Source organism: Cheilinus undulatus, linkage group 2 (genome assembly GCF_018320785.1).
Source record: "Cheilinus undulatus linkage group 2, ASM1832078v1, whole genome shotgun sequence".
NCBI classification, from domain to species: domain Eukaryota; kingdom Metazoa; phylum Chordata; class Actinopteri; order Labriformes; family Labridae; genus Cheilinus; species Cheilinus undulatus.
The window spans coordinates 47,329,723-47,356,362 of NC_054866.1; the positions used below are offsets into that span (position 1 = coordinate 47,329,723).

The following is a 26,640-nucleotide window of genomic DNA, read 5'->3' on the forward strand; positions in this document are numbered from 1 at the left end:
AATGTAGCTTTAATGTGTATATTTGGGCAATATCTTAGAGAGTAGGGGTTCATTATAGTGTACGAGGAGTTTAACTAGAATCTGAGTCAGGCATCCTTTTGTAAGTATGATTTTAACCTCAGATGGCTTAGCTCCCAATATGTAGGAACTAAATATGAAATATAATAATTAAACCGACATAAATAATCTAAATTCTAACTTTAAATTTAAAGTAGGTAACTGAAACCCAGTTATCTGCTTGTAATTTGTATGTTGCTATAGCAACATCAACAACAGTAATAAAAAAGTAATTCTAGTAACTTTATTTGTACAATATTTTTAAAAAATAGCCTTGGTAGTGTGTGTTGACATACATGCAAAAGCTTAAATCAGTGCAGCACATCAGAATAAACACAAATCTACCCAAACCCAGCAGAAAGCTCAAAACAGCTTCAACACAACCCTGAAAGCAAAATAAACTGTTTTAGAATCATCAGTCAACATGTTTGACCCCCATAAGAACCAACTACACAGATGAGTCCACAGACTGAAGAATAAATAAGCAATCTAGGGATGGAAAAATATGCAGTTAAAACGATAAGAAAAAGTTTAAAAGAACAATCAAAAAGGGATTTCAGTCTTAAAATCAAAAGGTACAAATAAAAAACGGCATTGAAGCATTTTAAATAACAGAAAATCGTCTAAAATGACAAACAAACAGCGGTAAGTTCATTCCTTCTTACATTTTATTCTCCAAAAGCACGTAAACGTGCAAACCACCTGCCCTTTACACCGAACCTGAAAATCCCGAGCCTACACTCTGCCCCTGAACGCCGCGCTAGGCCCTGTGACGTCAGCCGCTCCCCTGCGCTCCCTCTAGCAGCCAGTCAGAGAAGGGATGCTCTGAACGCAAGACTGCAGCATCTTCACCGAGAGAACGAGCAGGAAAAACCGTCTCTTTCTCCTCCAGCTCCACGTCTCCGGACCCTCCTCACCCTCCGTCACCCCTGGGTGTCTTCACCATCGGAACAGGACAGAAAGAATTAATAATAGCCTACAAATCGGATTTTTTTTGTATTCATATTATTATTGCTTCATCGAGCTGTCCGCTCTGTCTTGGGCTGATTCGCCTCTTTGTCCCTCGCTTGTGTGTTTAGTTTTCTTTTATTTATTGTTCCGTCTTCGGCTGTTGCGGAGGAGCGCCACCATCCTGCACTGCCTGACATGAGAAGGCTCTTTTACCCTGTAACAGCGGAATGACACACATATCCTAGCCCGCATATCAAGCTTGATGGAAGATTGACGCTCCGTTTGCACGTTTTTAGTAGCCTAGATCACCCTCCATCCGCAGAGGTTTCGGATTTGTCCTCCTCTGAGCCGATCGTCCAGCAGCGTCTCTTTCTTTCTCTCCCTGCGCAGCATCTCTGTACGCACAGCGCACCACGGAGACACGCAGCTAACGTCCTCCGTCCGTAAGAAATAAGCGTATTTTCAGATTCCGAAATCGCTTTCGCCTTCTCCAAAGACTCATCTGCACGGCTACGCTGCGTAAAAACACGGGAAAAGGGGGGATTTAAACGCAAACGCAGCCCAAGCATCCAAGAGCAAGCTCGAAAATGATGGCCGGCGGAGCAGTACAGCAAAACGGGATTTTCTCAAATCCTCACCATCACAATCAGCAACCACACATGGAGTCCGATCCCCCGGACTCGCGTAAAAGACCCTTGGAGACTCCCACGGAGGCCAGCAGCACCAAACGCACAAACACGGGAGGTAAGTGCAGCGATGGGGATGCGGGGAGCTGTTCGGGTTTCTTCGTCCTGAGGCAGGCAGAGAAAAGGAGAGCAGGTTGATCTGATTCTTAGCCCACACAGAGCCACGCTACAGCCCCAGATTCACAGATTTGAGCTCGAATGACGCAAATATAAACATTTAAAGGGCAGAATTTGTGGAATCAGCTTTCTAACGAGCGACAGTCAGGTTCCATCAGTGTTTCATGTAACCCTGGGCCGCCGCGGCTGATGGAAAGGAAACAATGAGGGGGATTTGGAGGGAAGCCGGCGGCTCCTCTCGCGCACATCCTGCCTGTTTTAGCCTCCTTAGATCAGCACAATCCGTGTCTTTTATTGCGTCTTAAGATTTACGCGCAGCCTCAGCGGCCATGCTGGAGCCAAAATCAGGATGTAAACAAGTGAAAGCCAGATCGGGCTGGTGCGTGATCGCAAGCTCTCATCCCGTCGACGGATGACCTTGTGATAATCTCACACATCAGCCACCATCGCCGCTTTGTGTACAATTACACAAGCGGATAAACAAGCGGACTGTATGAACAGCAGGCCTGTGGCGAGCAGACAGAGGAGAGGGGAACCAGAGCAGCTCGGATTGTGTCTCTGTGTTACTGCAGCATGTCGGTGCCTGAATATTTTTGTCATGCTTTACTGTTTTAATAACCTGCAGCTAGCAGGGAGAGACAACAAAATGTCCAATCATGTTTCTTCATTATTCTCTGGTTGGATGAAATATGGATCTGTCACCATGGCAATCACCATATTTGGTTTTTGTTTACATGCTGTCATGCGCCAAAGCATTTCCCATCACCCGGCATTACAACCATCAGCAGCCTCTCCTGGCCATGCACCCCATCATGGACACATGGACACACACACTACACCTTTAAATGGCTTATTTACACAGCGGGGGGCGCATGCACTCAGGGGGAAGATGTAGGCTCTCACTATAGTGTGGATAATAATCTTTTAGATGAGCAAACTGTTAAATCTGACTGTCATGAGGGTTGATTTGGAATATTTTAATGTGTGAAAAGCAAGTCTGAAGTTATATTCTGAAATATATTTGAAGGAAGTCGGTCTTATCTTTATTCTGGTGCACATATTTGCCATATTTGTTGATGAATCCGCCTGCAGACTCAATGTTATGCTGCTGATTAAATAAGATTATTTTCATGGTGGCAAAAAAATACAAATCTGTGCTGCCAAAATATTTTCCCTCCAGGTAGACGAGGCTCTAAAACAGTGTTTAGACTCCTCGGGGACGTTAAATTCTCCACAGAGACGTGGATTAATTATATGTGTTTAATGTTGGCGTATTCGTAAACGCCTGCTGCATAATAAACAAACTGGTAAAAATAAAAACCAATCAAATGTGCAGCTGGTTAGGTGAAAGAAGACCCGCCATCTTACTCACATGCCCAGCAGCTTCTGATCGTCACCCCTCTGAGGTGTCAGTGTTCACCAGCATCAGTCACTCAGATTTAAGATTCATTAGTGGAGGTAGCTCCAGTGATCGCTGATGTTTCTAGGATGTTAAATCCACCCTGTGACAGGTGGCTCAGTTTAAGGAAGTCGTCCTTAGTGTGACCCGCAGAGTCCTAAAGATCAATAAGATTTTATCTTTGCAGGAAATAACAGGACAGTCATTTTTAACAGTTGCTCCAGCTCCCACACAGACACACCATGTCTATCCTCACACAGAAAGAGAGAGAGAGTCCGGCTAAGGAAGAGGGGGAGCTGCAGGTTAGTGAGCGTTGTTTAACTGCAGATCAATGCAGCACTAAAGTCTCCCTCTCGCCGTCTCCCTCTCTGGGGACCCTCCCCCCCGCCTGCCTGACAGTCAGACAGCACGTCCATTTAGACAAATGAAAAGGTTGAGATGATGATGACGATGAAGAGCAGGTTTTTACTCAGGCAGAGAGGACGGGCTGCACTGCTGATCGGGTGGTATAAAATAAACATGTCGCTCATGTAAACAACCCTAAAGATCTGAAAGTAGAGTCAGAGGTAGCAGGTTTATTTGTGAATTCTACAATATTTAAAATTGTATTTATGCTTAAAGGTTGGTCATGATAATCTCTATTATAACTTGAAATAGTCTCATGATATTAGCCGACTTTATTATTTTGATTATTTGCATTGCCTGTTTTTATTTCTGGCCCTTGATTCAGAAGGAAACATTCACCTTGTAGCAGCTGATTTTACCCAAACTGCTTTAAACAGAAGGCTTTTTTATGTTCATGTATTTGTATTTTTTAAAGTGCACTCTAGATGCAGATGATAGAAGTCAAAGTTGCTGCTAAGACATCATAACAATGGTTGTTTCTCTGTATGATTAGTTTACGCCACACACTCCCCACCCCTGTGCTTCCTCTCTCTGTAGTGGCCTTCCTGCAGCCCCTTTTTGAAACTGAAGGCATTGTATTCCCTCACCAAGAAACTGAGACTCATGGTAAGAGAGACTTTGATTTTGATCTTCTTCCTGTTTTTATAATCTTTACTGTAACCTTCTTTAATGCAGGACTGATTCAGCAGTGAGAAAGCTTACATGCTGTGTTTATTAAGGCTAAATGCTGAAACTAAATATTAGGGAGGAGGTCTGACTGCTGCAGGGCCTGACATTTAAATAGGATTTAAATGAACATGTAACACCCTCATGTTTTACTCACTATCAGGATAATGCATGCTGATATGTTTTATATTGTATGTTTTCAGTTCCATAACATCCATTTTCATGCTTTTTATACAAACTCAGTGTTTCTTTTGTCATGATATCAAGCATTACTGCACAGATGAGTCCTGCTGACTTTGACCTCATGCTAGCCATGCCATCCAAACATTACAGTGTGATTTTATGACTGCTGACATATTGTTTAAATGTTCTTTCTATGATTGTGCTCTGTTTATGAAAGCTACAGCGTGCATTGTGCCTCTGCAGGAGCTTTAACATTTTTCTTTCCACAGGTTAAATGAAACATAATTGATTATATGCGTCCAGTGCATTTCACAAATAGAGCTAAAAGTCTGTGTGCTGTGTAATTCCTGGGCAATGCGTTTTCTGAAAGTGTCGATGAGATCTGTGTGAATTAGGAGTAAGCGCAGGCTTTTAAATGAAGTGAAGACTTTAAAGGCTTTAATTTTTCCTCTAAGGTTCAGCTGTTTCTGAGCAGGTTTATTCATAAAGTGTGTGAACGAGGAGAAAGGAGGGAACATTAGAGCTGCAGAGCTGCTCAGCTGTCTGTCAGTGTGTAACAGAACCGCTGTAACTGTGACTGAGGCGGCGCCATACATCAAGTTTCTAAGATTTTTCAGCGTATTCGTAATGTAATAGGTATGTACTTTATGGTGATGTTTACTTCAGTTACACTGATGCCGGACCTTATAACACAGCAAAGCGACTGTTTACAGTACAAAACATAAACACTAATATGCTCACTGACACCTAGACAATCTCTTCACAATGTTTAGTCTAAGGAGGAAATAATCATTTCATTTATTTGATCATATTTAGGAGCATTTAAGTTATTAATGAAAAACAAATAATACTGAAACTTGTTTGAAACAGTTAGAACCAAAAAAGAAGTTCTAGACATCCAACATTGCTGCTTATTTATTTATTTTTTTAGAATGTCAAAATCGCAGGAAAACTCCAGCACACTCTCTAAATTGCACACATTTTTAAAAATATTTGCATGAAGTTGATAGAGCTAGAAATCTCAAATAACTAAATGGCAGAAAAATTCCTACACACTATTTTAATTGTACAAAAATATTGGCAACATTCTGTATAATGATTTGGGGAATTATTTATATACTTTGAATACAATTTGTTTCAAAAGTTGTGAAACTTTATGAGCTTCAGCCAATTATTTTTACAAATAAGAAAAAGCGAGTGCTAACTAAATTGGGCAAATACATTGGCAACATTTTGAAAAGTTGGTGGAACTAGCACTACTACTAACACTGTTTTAATTGTACAAAAACGCAGCATTTCCATATACTGATGTTAAAAGCTTCTATACTCTTATTTATCATGTGTTTAATAATTATCAAATCTGTATTATTTAAATAGTCTGTGCTATCAAAATGTACAAAATGTTAATGAGCTTTAGTTGTGTTTATAATAGACAAAGAGAGAGACGTAGAGAGTAGATGTAACTAACAGCACACACTCTTTTAATTGTTCAACATTATTGGTAACATATTTATATATATTGGGGAAAATGTTTCTGATCTTCATACTCTCAAATACCATGTGTTTGATAATGATCAAATCTCTATTATTTTAAATGCCTGTTATCAAAAAGTAAAAAATATTAATGAGCTTTAATTTTATTTTTAACCAAAAGAAAGCGAGAGAGAGGCAAAGATCTTTATTGCACAACTACAATGGAAAAATGGAAAGTAGGTGGAACTAACAACATGATTTTGTGTGTCTGTATACTGAGGTTGTACAAGTTTCTACTGTAAAATATCATGTGCTTTACTATGGTCAAATCTCTATCATTTAAATAATCGGTGTTATCAAAAAGTTCAAAATATGAACGCTCTTCAGCAGTGTTTTGGACCAGAAGAGTGAGAGCTGTCTTAATTGCACAAATGCACTGGCAACAGTCCTGTACATCGAGGTTGTCAAAGTCTCTGTACTCCTAAAATGATAGAGGTGTTTTAAAATGATCATTTTTCCATTATTTTAATGATCAGTGGGATCAAGAAGTAGAGTACTGCATATGGAAAGTTGGAACTGACAATATTACCTCACAGAAACTGCAGACAAATTCTCATACACAGTTTTAATTGGACAAAAATATTGGAAACATGTTTATATACTGATTTTGTCCAAATGTTCCTCTACTCTTAATACCATGAGTTTCAAAATCATCAAATCTCTATTATTTTTATTGCCTTTATAATCTTCAGCCACTGTTGAAGTTGCACAAATGCATTGGCAATATTTGGAAAAGTGGATGAAACTGGCAATAATAACTTAAAAGAATTGCAGAAAAAACTCCTCCACACTCTTTTAATTTTATGAAATATTAACTGGTGTTAAAATTTCCTCTTCCCTTGTGTACCATGTGTTTGAAAACCAATGTTTGTTTTGATGACCGGTGAAATCAATAAGTGAAGACATTTCATAAGTAGCAATCATTTTAATTGAGAGAGAGAGAACTGTCAAAATTGCACGAATACATTGACAACATTTGTAAGAGTGGTTGCAAATGTCAGCATTTGTGCAGTTCATTCAGTGCTCCCTCTCTAAAAATGTCTAGAAATCAGTCTATACTTTTAAAAACCACTGATAATTAAAATAAAGGAGATTTGATCTTTTTGAAGCACATGGATTTATCATTAATAGTAAAGAAAAAGTTGGCAGCCAACATAATAAAGTGTTGCCAATTCTTTTGTACAAAATAAACCGTGTGTAAGAGTTTGTCTGCAATTTTTTCAATATTGGGTGTCTAGGATTTATGATTTTGTTGCTGTAATTTTTTCTAAAGTCATATTAGAGTTTATCCTGCTGGTTTAGTGATGACTGTGTTGTTTCTCATAAGAAAAAAAACATCTCCTGTATATCATGAATCACCTTTCAGCTCATAAATATCAGGACATGATTTTTGGTCCGGCCCTAACAGTGAGGCTCATAAATCTCAGCTCGCTCTCATAAAAATGTGAAGGTCTTAAAGAAGGAGAGATCAATCAAGGGCTGCTGTTCAGCCCCCCCCCAGGAGCCCTCTAATCTACCCCCCCATACCAAACCTCATTCTTATCGCTGCTACTCACCCTGACCCAGCAGGGTGCTGTCCTCACATTAAAGGAATTCAGATTTGTCTTTAATCATGTACATATATGATCAGAGACGTTAAATGAGGTCATGTTAATATTTGATTCAGTATCACGGGTTTAAACTCAGATCACTTTCAGAGTCAGATTTCAGCGTGATTGGATAAATGGCCAAAACTACTCAACTAAATTTATTATTTAAGGATTTCCTGCTGTCGGCAAATTAGGCCTCGGCATTTGTGCTAAGTTGACTTTTTTACTTACATAACATTAATTTGGAGAAGAAACTTTAGAAGTTATTTTCTGTTAGAGTTGCATATTTGGCATTTTAAAATCAGAACACGAAAGTCTTCAGGAGAAATCACAGTAATAGTGTTATAGGGCTGGGCCAGACGGACCAAAAATCATTCCTTCTTTTGCTGAATGTTGATACATGATATATCCTAATTAGGGCTGTCAAAATTAATGCATTAATATAGATGGGGTTAAGACCTATAATGAGAGCATAATTGTTTTATTTTTATTGCATTAATTGCATGCTTTATTGTCCGTTTCAGCATTCTTTTATTAAGACACTGCAGCTACCGTGATGTAAAATAAGTCCACCATTGCTCCTCAATGTCTGGGTTTACATTCTCGTTTTTAAAAAACAAAACTCAGCAGCTCAGTAGATGAGTCAAAAGTCCTCTGCATCCTGAATAAGCAAACATTTACCTTATTACAGTTCCCTTATTGTCTTTTTAACCCATAAAAAGTTTGTTTTTGGTAAATTCATGTTATAATTCAATCTACTAGCAGCTCTCTTTTCTTTCAGAATAAAAGAAGGCCTGTATCGAAACAGGAAGTTCATAATTATATATATTTTAAATGCAATATAGTGAAATTTAATAATCCAAGCAAAAATGAGATTAATCTCGATTAGCTATTAAAAATTCAGAGATTGGTTGGATTAAAATTTGTAGCAGTTTGGCAACCCTAAAGGAACAGTGTGTAAAATTGTGAATATTGGTGACATCTAACAGTCAGATTTTATACTGCAATGCTTAGTTCTGGAGGTATCCAGGAAAACTAGAGGAAATTTCAAAATCATGTATCTGTTATTTGGTCCCTTCTGTGTACTGTAGAAACAAGCAAAAATCCAAGATGGCAGCATCCTTGGAGGGGACCCTTCTTACACATGAATAGGAGGCTTAGCCTCCATCAATAGAGATAATATAATTTTACATAACCAGGTGATTAAACATTTTATGAGGTAGACCTACTTATAAAAATTACATTTCATTCTTACCAAGTTTGTCCTGCTAAATGGTACAAGGCTAACTATTACACTCTGTACCTTATTTATTATTCAAAATAAACACATTTGCATGTGAACTATTGTTGACTCTGGTTCAAGCTGCAAAACAGCTGCACAGTTTGTCATCTTTCAGCAGCAAAACTGCTTTGTTAGTGTTTGAGATTTTTGTCTGGGTATGGCTAATAGATGTATATTGAGACTATACTTTTACATCAGTTCTGCACCATAGCAATGCTGTTGATACTGGGGGAAAACAGCTTCCAATACAAAAAAGTGAAATTTCAACATGTGATCGAAAGGAAGATTAATCACAATTAGCTTTAGAATGTCAGGATTAATGACTCTCAATATATTTTCCTGTGAACGAATAGAGGTGAATCTTAAAATGTATCAACATTTGATAGATTAAAATTAGCTAACACTAGGGTTTTAAAAGTATTGAAAAATTTAAATTCTGGACTATGTTTTGTTGCTGTTTTAAATTTTACAGCGAACAGAGTTGTAGTAGTTGTCCTGCTTTAGATTTGTATTTAGTTTTAATCATGAGAGATGCTCTTTTGGAATTAACTAGAACATTAAAGTTGATTTAACTCAACTATAGTGAACTACCTTTATCAGCTGCAACAATAAAATGATCAAAATGCTTCAGATTTGATTTAAAGAATGCAACAAGTATCCTGAAATGGGCAATAATGCATTTTCTTAAAAACTAAATGCATGCTGTTTGATTTTGTAGTTCCAAATAATTGAATAAAGTGCTTTGATACCTTCCATTTTCAGCTACCTAATGGTAACAAACCAAGGTCTTTTTCCTAGCGACATTGTTTTCTCTGTGTTGTGGCATTTTTTCCCTACAATTACTACAAGACAGAAAAAACTGTTGCTAATGTTACAGGCTAGGATTTGTAGATGAAATAGTCTTTAAAAGTCAGATTTTCTGTTTATAACCTGCTTTAATAAACAGCACTGTCCGTTTGTAAAGGAAAATACTCTCTAGATAAAATATGATTTATGAAATGATGATTCCCTTTATGAACTGAGTATTTCAAATAGCTTATCTTCTGCTCGATAAGCATATAACTGTTCGTGGTTCTTACTATAATCAGTTTTCCTGAGCGTCAGACCTGGCATCCTTTTTAAATTGACATTAACATAAACTATGTCGATATAAACCCTGATGTCTGGCCCTGTTTGAAAATCCAGCCGTATGTGGAGTTCAATACTTTCACAGCATAATGCACCAGAATGATTCAGCTAATGCTCATATCCTGAGCTGAAATGTTATAATTTGGCATCTCTAAGCTAAAAAAAATTCCCATTTTCATCACCAATTCTGCCTCCTCTTGGTAGGACACAAACAGTATCTGCTGACACCGTGAGCTTCTCCTTGTTTTAAGGCTCTGCATGTAGTCCTTCTGAACACCACAGCCTCACTCAGCCTAATAAAAGTGACTCAGATTCAGTGCGTTCGAAAAGAAATGCAGCTTTCAGGGAAAAAACCTGCTTGTATAAGCTGTTAAGAAGTCTTATGTAAGCGTAAACAAAATAAATTGGATGTTTTTTTCTTTCGATTTTTATGTAGGTGGTCAGAAAATGAACATGCGAGCGGGGTCGCCCACAGGTTGACCAGTCAGGGAAAAGTTTGCTGACCTGGACTCAGCAGCCTTAAAATCCTCTCATTAGTTTTTGTTTCTTCTCTTCTCCCCGCTCTTGTCTGTAAGATGTAATGCATTAATTTAGTAAATGGATGGACTGGCAGCCAGAGTTAGGAAGGAGGAGGAGGGGGCTGAATGCCCTTGTAAAGTGACATGAGGCGACTTAGTATGCCAGAAGATTTTAGTCTTTTATGTCTTTTGTCTTCTTTAGTTGCAGAGGATGGAGATAGAGTTTAATGAGAGGAAGTGTGCGTGTGTGGATTATGCGTGGAGATGCACACACGCACACAGGCATGCTGTGTATTGAGCCTTGCTTGTAGGACACGAGGCTTTGATGCTATTGATCCGACTGTTTTCTGTTGCTCCTGGTGCTGAGCGGAGCGGCTTTTTTTGGGTTGTCCACACAAAGAAGAGCTGTCTTCCTTTTATTGATCGGCTGTCCGAGCCGGGGAGGAAGCAACCCTAAATTTGGCTTTGAACGCATAAAATGTTGTCACCTTGCAGGCAAAGGGGTCTTGTGCTAAATACGTCAAACGCTACAAATGCAGTAGCATGGAACTAATCTGATGTCTCACTGAATTCTGAAGACGTTTCATTTCAAAACGTCAAGTAGCATGGAGCAGTGTTTGGATTCTAAAACATATTGAGCTATACGTCTCCCCCCGGCCTTGAACTGAACCTCTAGAACACGGCGTTCTCCTGCGACACGCCTGTTTTGTCTATCGGCGAGCTCAACCGATTCTCGTCCGCTCCCTCTCCCCTCTTGCTCCTTGTTCCCTCCATCTTCCTCTTCTCCTCATCCATACTAATCATGCTCTACTTCAGACCATCACGACTGTACCCTCCTCCTCCTCCTTCACCCTCGTCCTCCCGTCATTTCGTCCTCCACCCACCCCCTTCATCAATCCATGGCTGCCATTGACGACGCTTGCTCTGCAACCGTTTCCAAGGCTGTCGATCGATCGGCAGCCGTCGTTGGCAGGACTCGGCCAGCCGGAGCTGCGACTTTCCTTCTCCTCCTCCTCCACCCTCTCCTCCTCTACCTTTTTTTTTTTTTTTTTTTTTTTTTTTTTGGAACCACTGCGTCAAAGTAAAAAAAAAAAAAAAAAAAGCAGCCATTGTACAGGGTGGGGTGAAGGGGATGAGAGGTGGGAATATTTCCACAAAAGGCGGCGTGCGATTGGTGGAGCAAGACGCCACCTAAGTCTAGCTAGTTTCTGATAGGTGAAGGGAGCGGGGCGGCGATGAATATGGATAAGGGAGCAATGAAAGGGCCGATGCAGTGAGGACGACGGGAAGGGCCCCCGCCTCTGAAATAGCCTTGGTCCATGAACAATACACACAAACGCTCTCACACTCTGAAGGGAGAGAAAAGGAGGCGGCTGCTTCACTTATCTTTGTTAGCGTAGCCTCCATGTCTGCTTCGATTTCTACGCAGACGCCCTGATGACGGGGAGCGTTTCAGTACGGACGGTTTGGATTGGCTCTCTATTTTCAAACTGGATTTCTGTAGCAGGATGTTGTTCTGTCAGACTACCCTTTAAGATTTCTATTTATGACAATCAAATGGAGCTTTTATCACTGAACACAGGGTCAAGTCTGCCAGTCTGTTCTTCTCTTTTATCACATTATCACCACTATTTAATTCAACTTTATGTATACAGCGCATTTAAAACAATCAGGGTGCACCAAAGTGTTTCACAGAGTAAAAGGCAAAACATGGAACAATACATCATTATAGAACAGTGATCATCACGTGGCAGACCAGGGGCCACGTCAGGCCCTCATCAGCTTCCCACCCGGCTCCCAAGAGATTATAAAAGTCAGAAAATGTAGAGGAAAAATAAGTTTAGGTATTTAGGGTATCTTTTTTCTTTATATCCCTACTGCTATTAAAACAACCCCCCTAAAAAAACTAAAAGACTAGAATGTTAGTGTTGGACTATTGGACATTCCAAATGCATGATTGTTCTCTGCTGTACATGAAAGGCATGTCAGTGTTGTCATCAGTGTATTTTAAATCATAGTATTAGTATGAGTATTTTACATATATAATAATTTTACAATCTGGCTAAAAAAAAGACAAAAATGTAAGCAGTTTTTGCTGACAGCCCAGTATGGGCTGATTGCACTTATGCTGCTATATTTAAACAGCTCTAGCCTGGCTACACTTTCCTGCAAGCTCTTTTTTGCAACCCTCCTCCAACCCAGCTCCTCCTTTATGATGCTTGGAGCAGCACTACATCCACTTCAGAACGATAAAAGTTGTTTACAGTATTTCTGTTGTTTTAATGATTTATTTTATACATTACTGATATCTTGCTCCTTCTCCTCTCACTCCTGCCTTCTGTGTTTGCACACTGCCTTGCTGTCTCATGTTCTTATATGGGCATAAAACAGGGCATCTCTCTTTGCTAAATGGGAGAAATGTGCACATGCTTGTAACTTGCAAGCACCTGGAATTTACCAACTTAAGACCCCAGGTGTGATCAATTCAGCAGTTTAAGAATGTGTCATAAATTCTAAGCAGTTTTCTCTAGAAACTTTCTTGAAATTTAAAGGAGGATCTTGGTGATCAAGGCTCTTTGAGAGTGAAAGGAGAGAAAGTACTAGTAATAGCTATAAAATCTGTAGGGATTAAATGTTCTCACCTTCAAACAAGAGCTAAAAAGAATAGATGAGTTTTCGCCAATGATTTAAAATGTTCAGTAGTGGGGGCTGATCGTATATGAAGGGGATAAGCTGTCCCTCAGGTTCAGGGCAGCTACTGCAAAAACTCGATCCCCCCTCGGTGGTTTTTGAGCCTTGTCTTGGGCACATCCAGGAGCAGCTGGTTGGCAGACCTCCGTCCTCTGGCTGGAGCGTGAACATAACACAGTTCACATAAATATGATAGCGCCAAACTATGAAGAGCTGTAAAAGCTCACAATAAAATCTTAAATTTGATCCTGTAGTGAACAGGAAGCCAGTGTAGAGAGAGCAACACTGACGTGATGGGGTCCCTCTTTTTATGGTGCCTGCATTTTGAGCTAAATGCAGACATTGGACAGAAAAATTGTCCAAAGCAGTAGTCAAGTCGAGATGATAAAAATGCATGTATCACCCACTCTGAATCTTTGAGAGGAAGATGTGAATGTTAGCCGACTCTTGCCTTTATTTTGTGGCTTTTTTAGCTCTTAAGTTGACCATTTTTGTTAGCATTTTTCAAACAGAGGTCTGAGATGAGCATCATTTTTAAAGTCCTCCATTTTAAACTCAGCTTCTCTAAGAAAACGATTGCTGGCATGAAACAACAAAACACAGTAATAGATGATGCTGCTGTTATGAGTCATCTTGGTACCTTTAACAGGAGAAGAGCTCTTTTTTTTAAGAGCGTGCTCATCTGTGATTTTCTAAGACCGGCTCCAAAATTTAGAAAATGTAGATGTATAGCTGTAGAAAATGGTTCTCAGTCGGTTGTTGGCTTTTGCATGCATGAATAAATTGATGAGATCCACAGAAATGGCACAGGTTTTACAAAAACATCAGCTTCTGAATGAAGAAATGCTCACTAAAAAGCACAAAATAACACATCACATCTTGATTTTAATCACATATATAAAAGCGAAAGATAGTAGAAGCAGAAACCGAGCAGTAGCGATGGAGGTATTTCTTTCTGCTCGCCCTCCTCTGAGCTTTCGCTGTTTATAAGTGACGGCGGCCATCTTTCAGTGAGAAGACAGCTGGTCAGAGCCGCACTGCTGGAGAGCTGAGCATGTGTGTATGTATGCTACCTCACAACAAAAGAACGGGGTGCAGGGGGGCTGTGTTAGACAAAGCCGGCCCCCCTTCACTCTCCCTGCTTAGGGGAGATGAATATTTTCCCCAGAGGTCAGACACCCCCCCACCCCCCACCCCCATCACTGCCACACACAAGCACAGCGGCTCTGTTCACGCTGATCTTCAGATTTTCCTCCTTAATGTCACAGCTGATGTTCAGAGCAGATTGAGATGCTGGTTCAGGACCACTATGGTTGATTTAACCTACTTTAGTTTGTAGAGGCAGAGCGAGATATAAAGGCTGTCATGAGACTTAAAAACTGTCCACTAAATTTAAGGATAATGTCTGTACTCAAATCAAACATGTATTGACTGTTAAAGGTAAACAGCTGTAACATATCCAGTTTATCAGATGCATAAATGTGTTTTAGCTAAAGTAGTAGTATCAAAAGTTAACTGAGAGATTCAGTTAGCAGCTTTATTTTATGACGAGGTTTCTCCTTTGTGATGTTCTCTGGCCTGGTCCTATTCACTGATAATTCCACCCAACACTTCCTCCGTCTGTTTTACAGAAAAAGCCTTTCTATAAATACAAGAACAGAATCTTTTCTCTTTTTTCCATTGTCTTTTCTTTGAACTTGACTTGGATGCTTTACTTATGTTACCCTTTATTTTAAAGTTCTACAATACCAGCAATTTTATTTTGTCCAATAGTATCTGAAAAAAAAAAAAAAAGTACATGTATTTAATGATGGAGGTTTGCTGGAGGGGAATGAATCCACCATTATCTGCACATTGTTTAAATTGAAGCAATGTGTTGGCAACAGTGTGTAGAATTTTCCTGCAATTTTGACAACTGAAAATTAAAAATACTCCTAGGTTTTGTATTTTTGTTGCTTCGTGTCAAAACAGGCACCTATGTCATTTAATTTTTATTTGCATTGTATTAAATTGGTTAGAAGTCCAACATCCAATCCTTGAGACTTCTGGCCCACAAAGCTAAAAGGACATGTTATTCAGTGGGTGCCAGTGCTGAATAAATTCTTGAATTTCCTGTGGTAATCTTTGCAAAGCACATTTTGTACACAGAAATCTTAGAAAGCTTAGTCCACATGTAGGTGGATGTTTTTGAAAACGGAGGTTTTTATGTGAGTTTCGGCCTTTAATCCACACTCAAACAGTGCGTAGGACACTGAAGACACAATTTAGGAAAGCTCTTTCCAGAGTGAAGATTACAGTCAGGTCCACTGCAGGGAGAAAAGCAGCAAAAACCCCAGAGCAGAGCAGGCATCAATGACAACAGAATGACACTGATTGAATTGCAATAAAGGAGGAGCTGGGGTGGAGGAGGGTTGCAAAAAAGCAGCTAGCAGTTGGAGAGGCAAATTGAAGCCTGACAAAAGCTGGGTGAATATGACGTCGGCTGATGAGGGCTTGCGTGAGATCAGCTGATATCAGTTATATAGCAGCACTCAACTCCTGCCTGAATTTACACAATACATTTGTTTTGCACTAACTGACAATAATAGAAGGTTTTGGCTCGTAATGTCACAGTGTGAGCTGGTACCTCCTCAGGGGCTATACAATGTTAGTTTTGTGTACATTGCAATGACTGACTTAGCTGTACTTGCTCTGGTGTGAACATTGCTACATGGGCTGTAAATATGCTTTCACATACTCACACAGTTGCTGTCCCACTGTGTTAATGAACGGGTAGACCTATGGGCAACAGAGGTCATTGCTGCTTCATAAAACACTTCAAAGACACAAATTCTGCCACCACTAACTGGGCTGATGGTTACTCCGGTGTTAAGGCTTAAACTGAAACCCTGCTTACTAGTGACTCTTAGGTGAATGAGGTGTTAGGCTTGCAGAGCACTCACAAATGCCTCTTTGTGTAGTCTGATGAGCATATTTTGACATGTTAATGTAAAACTTAAAGAGGTGTTTGCAAGGACAGCTACATTATGCATCAAGGCTTTTGCATCCTTGAGGATCTTTGGCTGTGTATGGTGCATTGCTTCTTTCAGTCTTGTCTTTACAACTTTCTCAGTTTTTGAGTGCCCTGAAGTGACTCATCTCATTTGACAGAGTCACTGACTTACGTGTTTAGTAGACTAAATCTGTTGTGTGACTTTCTGTTACTTTTATGGCTTTAAAATACCCCTCCAACAATCCACCAAATGCATAGAAGTTTAGTGACGACACCGTAATTAAGATGTCTACTTCCTGTGATTGGTGTTACATTTGTCACATGTCTGCACGAGGTCATTGGTAATTTAAGGGTGTTAAGGCTTGTTAATCGAGGGTTAAAATCATTTAACCAAAATAATTAAATGTTTCTTAGATAAATCAGTGACAGAAGGTTTTATTTCAGTTAAAATAAAAACTCAATCCACATCATCAGTCTCTCATACTTTGACTTTAGAGTTGTCACTATTGTTGCTAAGGCTCTATGAAGTCTGGATGACTGCCCGTGTGAGTTTGTGAGTCTGGAGTACCTCTATCAACAGTCAGAAGCAGACACTAAAAACTAGCCTGGGCCTTCGGTGTATTAATGTTACAACGAAGAGTTTGTTTAGTTTATATCTAAATCTAAAAGTCTTTAAAAACATAGCGCTCAATCTTCCCTAGATTGAGGTATGTTATGGTACATTGGTCAGAGCCAAGCGCGTGAGAAAAAGTATCAGAACATGAGAAAGGATTTGTGATCTTCAGCCCCCCCATCCCGCCCCGCCCCAGCAGCCCCGTGGACACCAGATCCCAGGATTTGAGCCTCCAATCCCCCAGCATGGGGAGCCTATTCTGGGCCTGGCGGGTCCGCAGGGGCCTTAGCAACAGATTGGACTGTTTACTCATCCAGTTATGTTGTGTTGGAGGACAATCTATTATTTATTGTGAACGACCTCAACGTGTACAAGCCCCTCGATACTGAATCCCCCTTGATCGACCCCGCAGAGCCTCAAAGATGAACACAGACCGGCCCTTTGATAAACCTTGTTGAACTCTCTGACTTTGTCCTTTGCTAAAAACTTTCTTGGAGTGTTGGCTGTGCTTTATCACACACAGAGACAAGATGCTGTGTTTGTCAAACATTTTGACATGTTGGAAGCTTACTTCCTGTATTCTCAGGAAACTGAAAACAAAATCTCTCATCACAGCAGCTGCTCAGGAACCCTGCTGTTATTCCGCAGCAAGACAATAAATCTAAAGACTCATAAACTCACAGCATCACTACTCTGTTATGTAGTGTGCAGATTTAAGTTGTAAGCTCTCTTTATTTTTGTCCAGAAGATTAATGTCCTGGTTACCTAACTGTGTCTCGGTTTTGTGGTTTGATAAGATGACTGGAGCCAAATCACCTGGTCTTCCTTTAAATAAGACGTAATAGTGAGCCTGTCTCTGTCATGAGTCCTAAAACAGGAAGTTAATAAGCATTGTAGCACTTTTGATTCCATCGTCTTAGACTCTCTGTGAGTTTTGTTTTGATGCCCAAAAGAAGGTTTTTGGTAAGCACTATCTGAAGAGATTTTAATGCATTTGTGTATGATATAACTCCACTAGTGAATTTTGAAGCTTTTTCACATCTTACAAGGGACAGCAGTCTTCCATTTACTAGCTGGGACTGCAGAGATTGTGTGGCACTGAAGTATCATCACACTAAACATGTACAGTAACCTTTTATTGATTCTATACATCAATAATCATCAATATATTTCTGATTTTTTTTAAATGCATACAAAACCTCTTTAATGTGAAAGTGAAAACGGATTTCTACAAAGCAGTGTCAATTAAATAAAAAATGTGTATTATAATATTAGTGAGTGCATAAAAATTCACCCCTTTATAATCACTGACCTAATTCAACAGAGGTCCAGCCAATCGGTGATCAAATGGGGATCACCTGATTTCAGTGAATTTCAAGTCTCAAGTGACTGTAGTAGAAAGACATCTGTGTCTGGAAGGTCCAGTCATTGGTTAATCAGAATTCCTGGCTACCATTACACCATGAAAGAAAAAGAACACCACAAGCAACTTAAAGAAAGTCTTTTTTGGAAGAGGTGAGAGCATAAAATAGAAGCTTATTGGTGGTGTCAGTTGACTGTGGTTTAGTTCCTATGTTGAGTGTTGTGAGTGTTCCTTCATCGACTGCATTATTGCTTCCAAAATGAGGAAAGTGGTGCTTATTTTTGAGGATTCATGAACAAAACATATGAAAGACGTTTTTGCACCACAGATCTTATTTTCAGCAATAATCCAAAAACCCATCGCCTTATTGAAGGCAATTCTAACTTTTAAGTTGGTCAACAAAAGTGCATCATCCCTGCAGTGCTCTATTTTTCAGATATCTCAAAGTGAGATGATGAACTTCTCCCTTTCTTACTCGCTCTAGACAGACTACCGTATGTTATAAACTATGATTTAGACAGCAGCACATACTGTACCAGCTGCTTTTCATTTACTGCTCATGCTTATACCTACAAGAGTTATTATCCATACATAACCCAGGTTATCCTGCTCTGACATAGAGGTCTTTGGAGGCTCTATACATATGTGTGAGACCCTCTGGGCTTTAAACTAACTCCCATGTAAAGCTCTCTGCTGCAGTATTTCTGCCCATAGCGTCAAGTTTTAATTTTAACCAGACCAGAACTACAAATTATACAAACTGTTACACAGGGAAAAGTTCAGCACAAACTCTGATTATATATTATCAAAAGAAGATAAATTGAAACATTCCAACATGTGGAGTCTACCTGGCCCATTTACAAACATTTTCCTATGAACCAAGACTTCTGTGTCCTAGTTTTCTCACACTAAATTGCTAAATAAGAGTAAATGTGCAAATTTACTGCTGCTTAAGTATTCATACAAAATATGACAATGTGAAGAACAAAACAAAGACTTAATGTGCATTTCTATGTGTGGTGCAGGTTTAACATGGCTCAGTTCCAGGCACTTTATTTTCTATTTCTGTTTATTACTTTGATTTGGGTTTGATTCCTGTCTTGGACTTCCACTCATGACGCTGCCACTGACGATTCTCTCTGAGCACTCAGTGGACAGCAGTGTCTTGTGATCACGCTTTGGTGTCATCTCCACTCATTAGGAATCTCACAAGAGATGATACCAAACGTAGCATATTCCAGGTCCAATCCCTGATAGACTTTTTTTATGAAACATGGAAAACTTTTTAAAAGAACCGGTTAAGTCCAGTTGAGCATGTAGCACATGCAGGCGTAGTTTTAGTAATATAAAGGCCCCAAGTAAGCCTCAAATTAGGGCCCTTCCCTGTTTAGTTAAAAGCAATCATAGTCAGTAAACATGATATTTTGAAGCATCGCTTTTAAGGTAACAATCCACAGAACTACATGACATATCAGAATCTGAAATATACCAGTAAATACCCAAATTTCTAACAGTACATCATTAGCTCTTAATGTTACCCATGTAGCTGCTTTAGCTACAGTTGCTAAAGCTCATGTTGCTAAAGCTAAGTTAGCTATAAATAACAGAGCTAAATAGCTAAGTTACCTATAGCTAAACTCACAAAACAGCTATGCAAGCATGCAAGCTATGTAGGTATGTTGTCTACATTAGCTTTAGCTACAGTTGCTAAAGCTCATGTTGCTAAAACTAACTTAGCTTTAAATAACAGAGCTACATAGCTCTGTTATCTGTGTGACTGTGGCTGAGTGGCTGTCAGAGATGTACGGTCTGCAGCCAGACCCCTCTCCTCTAGGCCAGGCTGGACTAAAAGTGAAAACAGTCGCTCACTATTGGCACAATAAATGTTCCTCAGCAAAAGATCATACTTTTTTATATAATGCATGCCATTTTTACCTCATGGTAATCTATTATTTAATTGTTCTAGTATCTAGGATCTACCTGCCTATAAATGCTTGGTATGAAGACATTTTAGGGCTTTTTGAGGGACTTAGATCTTGCTGTTGAGGCCAGGAGTCCTCCCCATGAACTTTTTTTGTAATCAGTATCTATTTTGATGCTCTGTATTCTCTCTCAGCACATTACTTACCATTAAAATACCTGTGTTAATCAATGAAATTAATTTTAAACATATACATTATATTTGATTCACATCTATACTAGGGGTGGGTCAAAAAATCGATACACTGAAATATCGCGATACTTCCTGGCGTGATACTGTATCGATATTTTAAAATGCAGTATTGATATTTAATTAGCTAATTATTCATTTTGTTGGTGTGGGAGTTTGTGGTGTAATATCCCCCTGACCGCTAGTTGGCGGCAGGCATCTCCAGCTGGCAGTGTACTCTTGCCTCTTCTCTCTTGAGCCAACGAGATCACGCAAGACTTCCGGTCTGCGTGAGCCGGTTGCTTGTAGCTGAGCGACTTCTGCTGCATTCATATTGAATGTGTCGACTTATTTTGGCTTCCAAAACATTAAAAACAGCACAAACTTAGACAGGAGTTAGACCGTCATTTGTAAGATATGCCACGCCAGAGTAAAATACTCAGACAACATGACGAATCTACTAGTTAGGCATCATCGCGTTAGCGCTACAGCTAACGGCTAACTTCAACAAACAAGCCCGTTGAAGCTACCGCTGGTGTCTACTCGTGCAACCATAATCACAGTTGTTTTATCTGTAAGGACCTGTCCCATGTAGTGTCATTAAGAATGACAACTTCGGTAATACAATAAAGAAACACTGGCCTGTAATGTCATGCCCTCCACAAAACACAGTCCATCAGTCCTTAAAGCTGGACATGACGATCAGCTCGTCTCCCATAGTCTCCCTTCACGAACACTTGGTCGTTACGTGATGACATGAAAAACTGATATAACACGAAATATGAAAGATTTGAGCACATTCACTATATAATAATTTATTCCCCTTTTCTTAAAAAAAAAATCACGGCAGCATTTTAATTATTTGCAACAAATGGGTAAAATCCTCATCTTCAGATTGAACAAAGATAGGTAAAATGCGAGATGATGCAGGACTACATATAGCTTAATTCTACATTGTTAAATTCCATATTAAGTTAAAACTAAGTATTAAGTTATATTAAGTTATATAAGTTATATATATATATATATTATACTACACACATATATATAGACTTTATGCACTTCATATCCAGTATTTAGCTCAGTCTGTGTCAAATTTTGTGAAATTCACACTAAATTGTAGTGAATAAATTGAGAAATCCTGCACTTGACCATTTTACAAACATTTTGTATTCTCTAGTTAGACATATTTTGTGATGTATCGTTATACAATTTTCTTGCAATATATCGATTATCGCAGTATCACTGTATTGTGATAATATCGGTATCGTGGACCATGTATCGCGTATCATATCGTGAGGTACCCTGTGATTCCCACCCCTAATCTATACTGACTGTATCTTGAGGGCTTTTGGGGCATGGGGACCCTGGTAATGGCCTAGCATTGCTTAATTATGAAATTGCTTAAGACCACATTATGGAAAGGCACCATTTGTGTGAGAAGCCCTCCCGAAATTGCTGCCTCTGCAGACCTACCTGACTGCTGCAGATTGGGTCTGATTGTGTTTTTAAAGTTATACAAATCATTAGACTCAGTCAACAGAAACTCCCCTGTCCTGTGTTTGATCGTACACATATTTTTGGACACCCCGTTGCTCTCTGTGATATTGAGGCCATTGTTATGTCTTGCATCCTTTAACCCCCCCCCCAAGCTAAAACATTTAAAAGTAATCAGTAACAATCAGCAGATGTGTAATTATGATGTATTTCTTGTTCTTATTTGGACTGAAAGTTTACATGCTCATTATGTTGTCAGCATGAAAGAGTCTGAGCACACGGGGGGCTGAGACGCTGGATCTTTGATGATGCTTCATATTGACAAAAGCAGAAAATAGTAGCAGAGAACAATGAGTCTGACAGCACGCTGAGACATCAGGTTTCTCTCAACACACTGATGCTATCCAGCAGTGTGTTATTATTGTGTTATTTTAACGTCCATGACGCCTAATTCGACCACAATTGGTTGTACCTCTGTGCTGGAGCTCCTTTCAATTAATTTTTAAATGCAGCAGTGAATTTGAACACTTTCTGCTGGATCCCTGCCTAACTAAACTTAATTTTTCTGAAGTACAAGCAAACTTTTACAGCTATTTTTTTCCTGGAGAATAAATTATCCCAGGCCAACCGAAAACATTCTGCTCCAACACCCACTTGTGCAGAGGTTCTTTCATCTCCACTGTATAATTTTCTGAGTAGTTCGAGGGGGTGTCGTGTGGGCGAGCCTTACGTGACCCCTGTCAGATTTTCAGATTGGTGTTGACACTGATGGGTCAGACGTGGCGAGTGGAGCCTCAGGCTGCTTATTATGCTTACATAGTTCGACACGCATGAATATCACCTGCACCTCTGGGATGTGGGATGACATGCTGAAGGGAAGCGTGGGGTTTAATTACATATAATTAGAATTTGTGGCCGAGTTAGTGAGACAAATGAGGATTTGGCTTTTGTAAAAATGCAGTAAAAATGTAACCCAGAGTTATTGTCAGTAGGCAGGTTTACTCCAAGCAGTATAAGACACATAACATGAGTGGAGGGATAATGCTATAAAATTAGGATTTACCTTTTTGTCCTCACCAGGAGGGTGAATGGTGAACATGAATGAGAATAAGCATGACTCATGTATCTTTAGTAGCTTGAAATATTTACCAGAGAATGACAGCTTTGTAAGAAAATCTAGTCAAACAAGTGCAATTTATTCTAATATACAGTGCTTAACAAATTTATTAGACCACCCTAACCCTCACCAAAGTAAGGTTTATGCCACAGCTGCCCTAAATTAACAGCATTGGTAATTACCAAAATCATTGTTTATGTTTCTGCAATGATTAATGCACCAATATGTAGAAGCTCTTGAACCCACATGATATTTATAATGCTAAAATATAATTATTATTGTTGTCAGTGAATTTTCAAATTTACCAATTACAAAAAAACCTGAAAAAATAGTAAAGCACATTAATATTTCTTGATTAATATGTCAAATTATATTTATTTACTTGCATTCCTGAACAGAAAAATGAGTTTTCATGGTTGAATGTTATGCTTGATTAATTTCTGCCTTCTCAGAGAAGCCCAGTGAGCTGGCTCAAATTTGGGTGAATTCAGTTTGAAATCCCTCATTCCTGCTCAAAATGGTAAAATGTGCATTAAAGCACTTCATTTTTTTTTAGTTTTGCTAAGAAGTCCTTTGGTTATGTTTTTTAGGCAACACATCACAAATCAAACAGTTTTATAAAGTGTAAACTGTCAAAATATCAGAGCTTATGTACCGAGCAGAGAGCTTATGAGTCTGAGCTGTATATGAAGCACTTTCAAGTCCAACACCTATCACCAGGGGTGCTGCAAGAAAGTATGGGCCCCATGAAAAGATATCCCATTAGGACCCCAAACACAGCCCACACCACCCTGGCACAACTTCATTGTGAAACACACGCTATTAAAGCATGTAGAACTGAGTCTGTGATGATAGGTCTCAATCAGGCTTGCATATCTGGAGACTTCAATAATACTCCATTCTTCTTTGTAGAACTGCTCAAGCAGTCAAGGCTTTGACTCGGCCACTCCAGAAACTTCACCTTGTTTTCTTTAAACCATTTCTGTGTGGCTCTAACTTTATGCTTCTGGTCAAAGTCCTGCTGAAAAATAAATCTTCTCCCAAGTCATAGTTCTCTTGCAGACTGAATAGACTGTCCTCCAAGATTTTCCTGTATTTTGCCGCATTCATTTTACGCTCTACCTTTGTAAGACTTCCAGGCCTGGCTGCTGAGAAGCATCCCCACAGCACGATGCTGCCACCACTGAGCCTCACAATGGGGATGGTGTTGTTATGTTAGTGTGCAGTTTTTGGTGTCTGGCAAACATGGCGTCTTGTTATCATAAGAATTTTAGTTGAGAACTGGTCCACATTGGTCCACCAGTGCAATCAACCAATCTTCTAACTGTGAGGCAGAATCAGCCACAGACTCACACTCGCACTTGGGCTGATGGGTTCACTGGATCAGAGTCCTTTAATCCCTGGTCCTCTTGATCTTACTATACTCTTGTGAGGGCTGGACACTGACCAGTGGCAGGAGACATGCTGGACTCTTCTGTGACGACTTCTTTCTGGTGCATTTTTGGCTGTTGTTTGTAGGACTGTGTGTAATGCTTTCGTGCTCAGGAGAGTAGGGATGGGAAGGGTCAGCTGCCTGCATGTTAGCAGAAGCTGTGCTTCCACAGGCCTGATCTAGCTCACTGTTTACTGGGTGCCCAGGACTAGGTGGGCTGGTCCAGACTTCAGGGGAAGTCCTTGACTATGGTCGTCAGGAGGCTGGAGTAGTACAGGGCCAAGGTTGACATGGTAGACTGCAGAACTGGCATTTGTTCCCATACCTGACCTGACCTTACCATCAATTCAAAACAAGAAGTAAGCAGCAGAGCTAAGTGGCATATCTGTACTTGTCTTCTTCCATTACTGTTTTTATTAAGAACCCTCTGGTTACAGAATTTGCCTTTAAAACTCTCCAGACTGTTTGTTCATGGCTTTATTTCTTTAATACTCTGCACTTGTTCCTATGACTTTTTTGTAATAGATATCTCTAATCTGATGTGATCTGATCTGAAACAGAGCCTTACAGAAAGCTGCGTACCTTTTTAAGCTTAAGTGACCTTTAATATATCAGAAGCTTTTAATAGGTGCTGATAGACCTGATAAAACCAGAAGAATGCTGGGAAATCTTTGCTGTAAACAGAGCTGTTGAGCATGGTGCAGTGTGGGAGGAAGAGGCAGATAGTGCAGCACAGATTTTTTTTTCTTTCTCTGGGAAGTTAGTTTATATTTATGAAAATTGAGTCATGGCACTTCTCAAACCTGCTGAAAGCTTATTTCCAAAGTGAAACTCAATCTGTGTTATATAACTCAGTTAACAAACTCCACAGTGGACCTCTGCACGCCTCTTTAATCAGACACACCTTATCAATGTGCTGGGATGCATTTGAGGTTTCATAACGTTAAAATTCAAGCAGCCAAAGTCGATCTTTATCAGGCTCTTTTAAGGATATTTTGTACTTTTAACTGTATTTTTTTCTGTTGAGCTGACACTGTCGGTATCTTGTTTTAGGACAGGATTGATGCTGCGTAGATGAATTACTTTCTGATGCTCACATGGTAACGGATTCACGTGTTACCATGCAACAGTTACAAGTGATGACCATGACTCACTCATTACATCCTCGTCTGTACATGATGAGTCATGTTACTGAGGTGTGTAGGCTTGTTTATGAGGCGTTGGGAATAGTCTGTGAGAGGTGTTTGTGACTGCATGTGTGTCTGTGATTTTTTTCTGCAGACAGGCTTTTGAACCAGTGTGTGCATGGGTGTATGGGTGTGGGTGTGTGTTTCATATTTACCAATTCCCCTGCCTTATTAACACAGGCTGGTTATAATTAGCTAGCCTCTATCTAAAGCAGGTCAGTCCAAGGCTTCACGCTCAAAGTGGGTCACTGCAGTACACCGAGGAGAGAGAGAGAGAGAGAGAGAGAGGGAATATTAGAGGTAATGAGGAGACGTCTTAAGGCCACAACCATGGGACATTTTTTGAAGTTTACCATCAAAGTGCATATTTAAGAAAACCTCAGTGAGGCCGAGAGTGTCATCAGCGCCATAAATGTTACATCATTGTTGTTACTGTTCAGCTAATAACATTAGCCAGCAGCCTGAAGTAGTAATGATACGGTCTCTTCTGCTTAAATGAAAACATAAAGACAGACAGGAGAAAGTTTCTTGTTATGCTTGTTAAACTGATTTAAAGAGCCCAAAACCCAAAGAAAGCAGATCCAGCAAGACTCTGGGATTACTGGAGGTTTTTCCTGTGAGGAACAAATAACTGAAAATATTATTTTTCCTTAAAAGGTCAAGCGCTTTTAATAAACATCATCAAATCCCTTTAAAATCAACCTGTTACAGCCATGTTTCTGCGGAATTTAGAGAGCAGGAGGTTGTAGATGAAGCTGATATTTACATCCATAAATTCTGTGGCCATTTAACCCAGCTGTCCACAGTCAGCTTACATCACATCAGTGTTCTACACTTTAACATTTTACTATTCTGTTTTACATTAAAGCACACTGGGTTGACCCTGTTGAGCTGAATAAATCACATCTGATGCAGGAGTTTTTGACACCTCTGCATCTTCAGTGAGGTCTCCTTTCCTAAAAGACGCTGATAAATACAGAGTGCACAGTACCATAGTTCAGGGAGCATGCTGCATCAAACGGTCACACAACACATTAAAAAATAAGTGTGACTTTTCACGAATATTGTTCCCAGAAAACATTCAA

The 26,640-nt window shown here is 39.6% G+C and overlaps 1 protein-coding gene across 2 annotated transcripts in view; it reads left to right on the plus strand.

The window, feature by feature from the left end:
• Positions 1–806: 806 nt before the first annotated feature.
• nova2 (NOVA alternative splicing regulator 2) overlaps positions 807–26,640 on the plus strand; it is a 140,849-nt gene continuing 115,015 nt past the window's right edge. The window contains exons 1-2 of one of the 2 annotated variants that reach the window (XM_041805226.1): positions 810–1,752; positions 4,153–4,221. In XM_041805226.1, the coding sequence (XP_041661160.1) occupies positions 1,596–1,752; positions 4,153–4,221 (226 nt within the window). In that variant the 5' untranslated portion in view covers positions 810–1,595. Of the gene's footprint in view, positions 1,753–4,152; positions 4,222–26,640 lie in introns of both variants that reach the window. The other variant, XM_041805236.1, reaches the window with a different exon arrangement.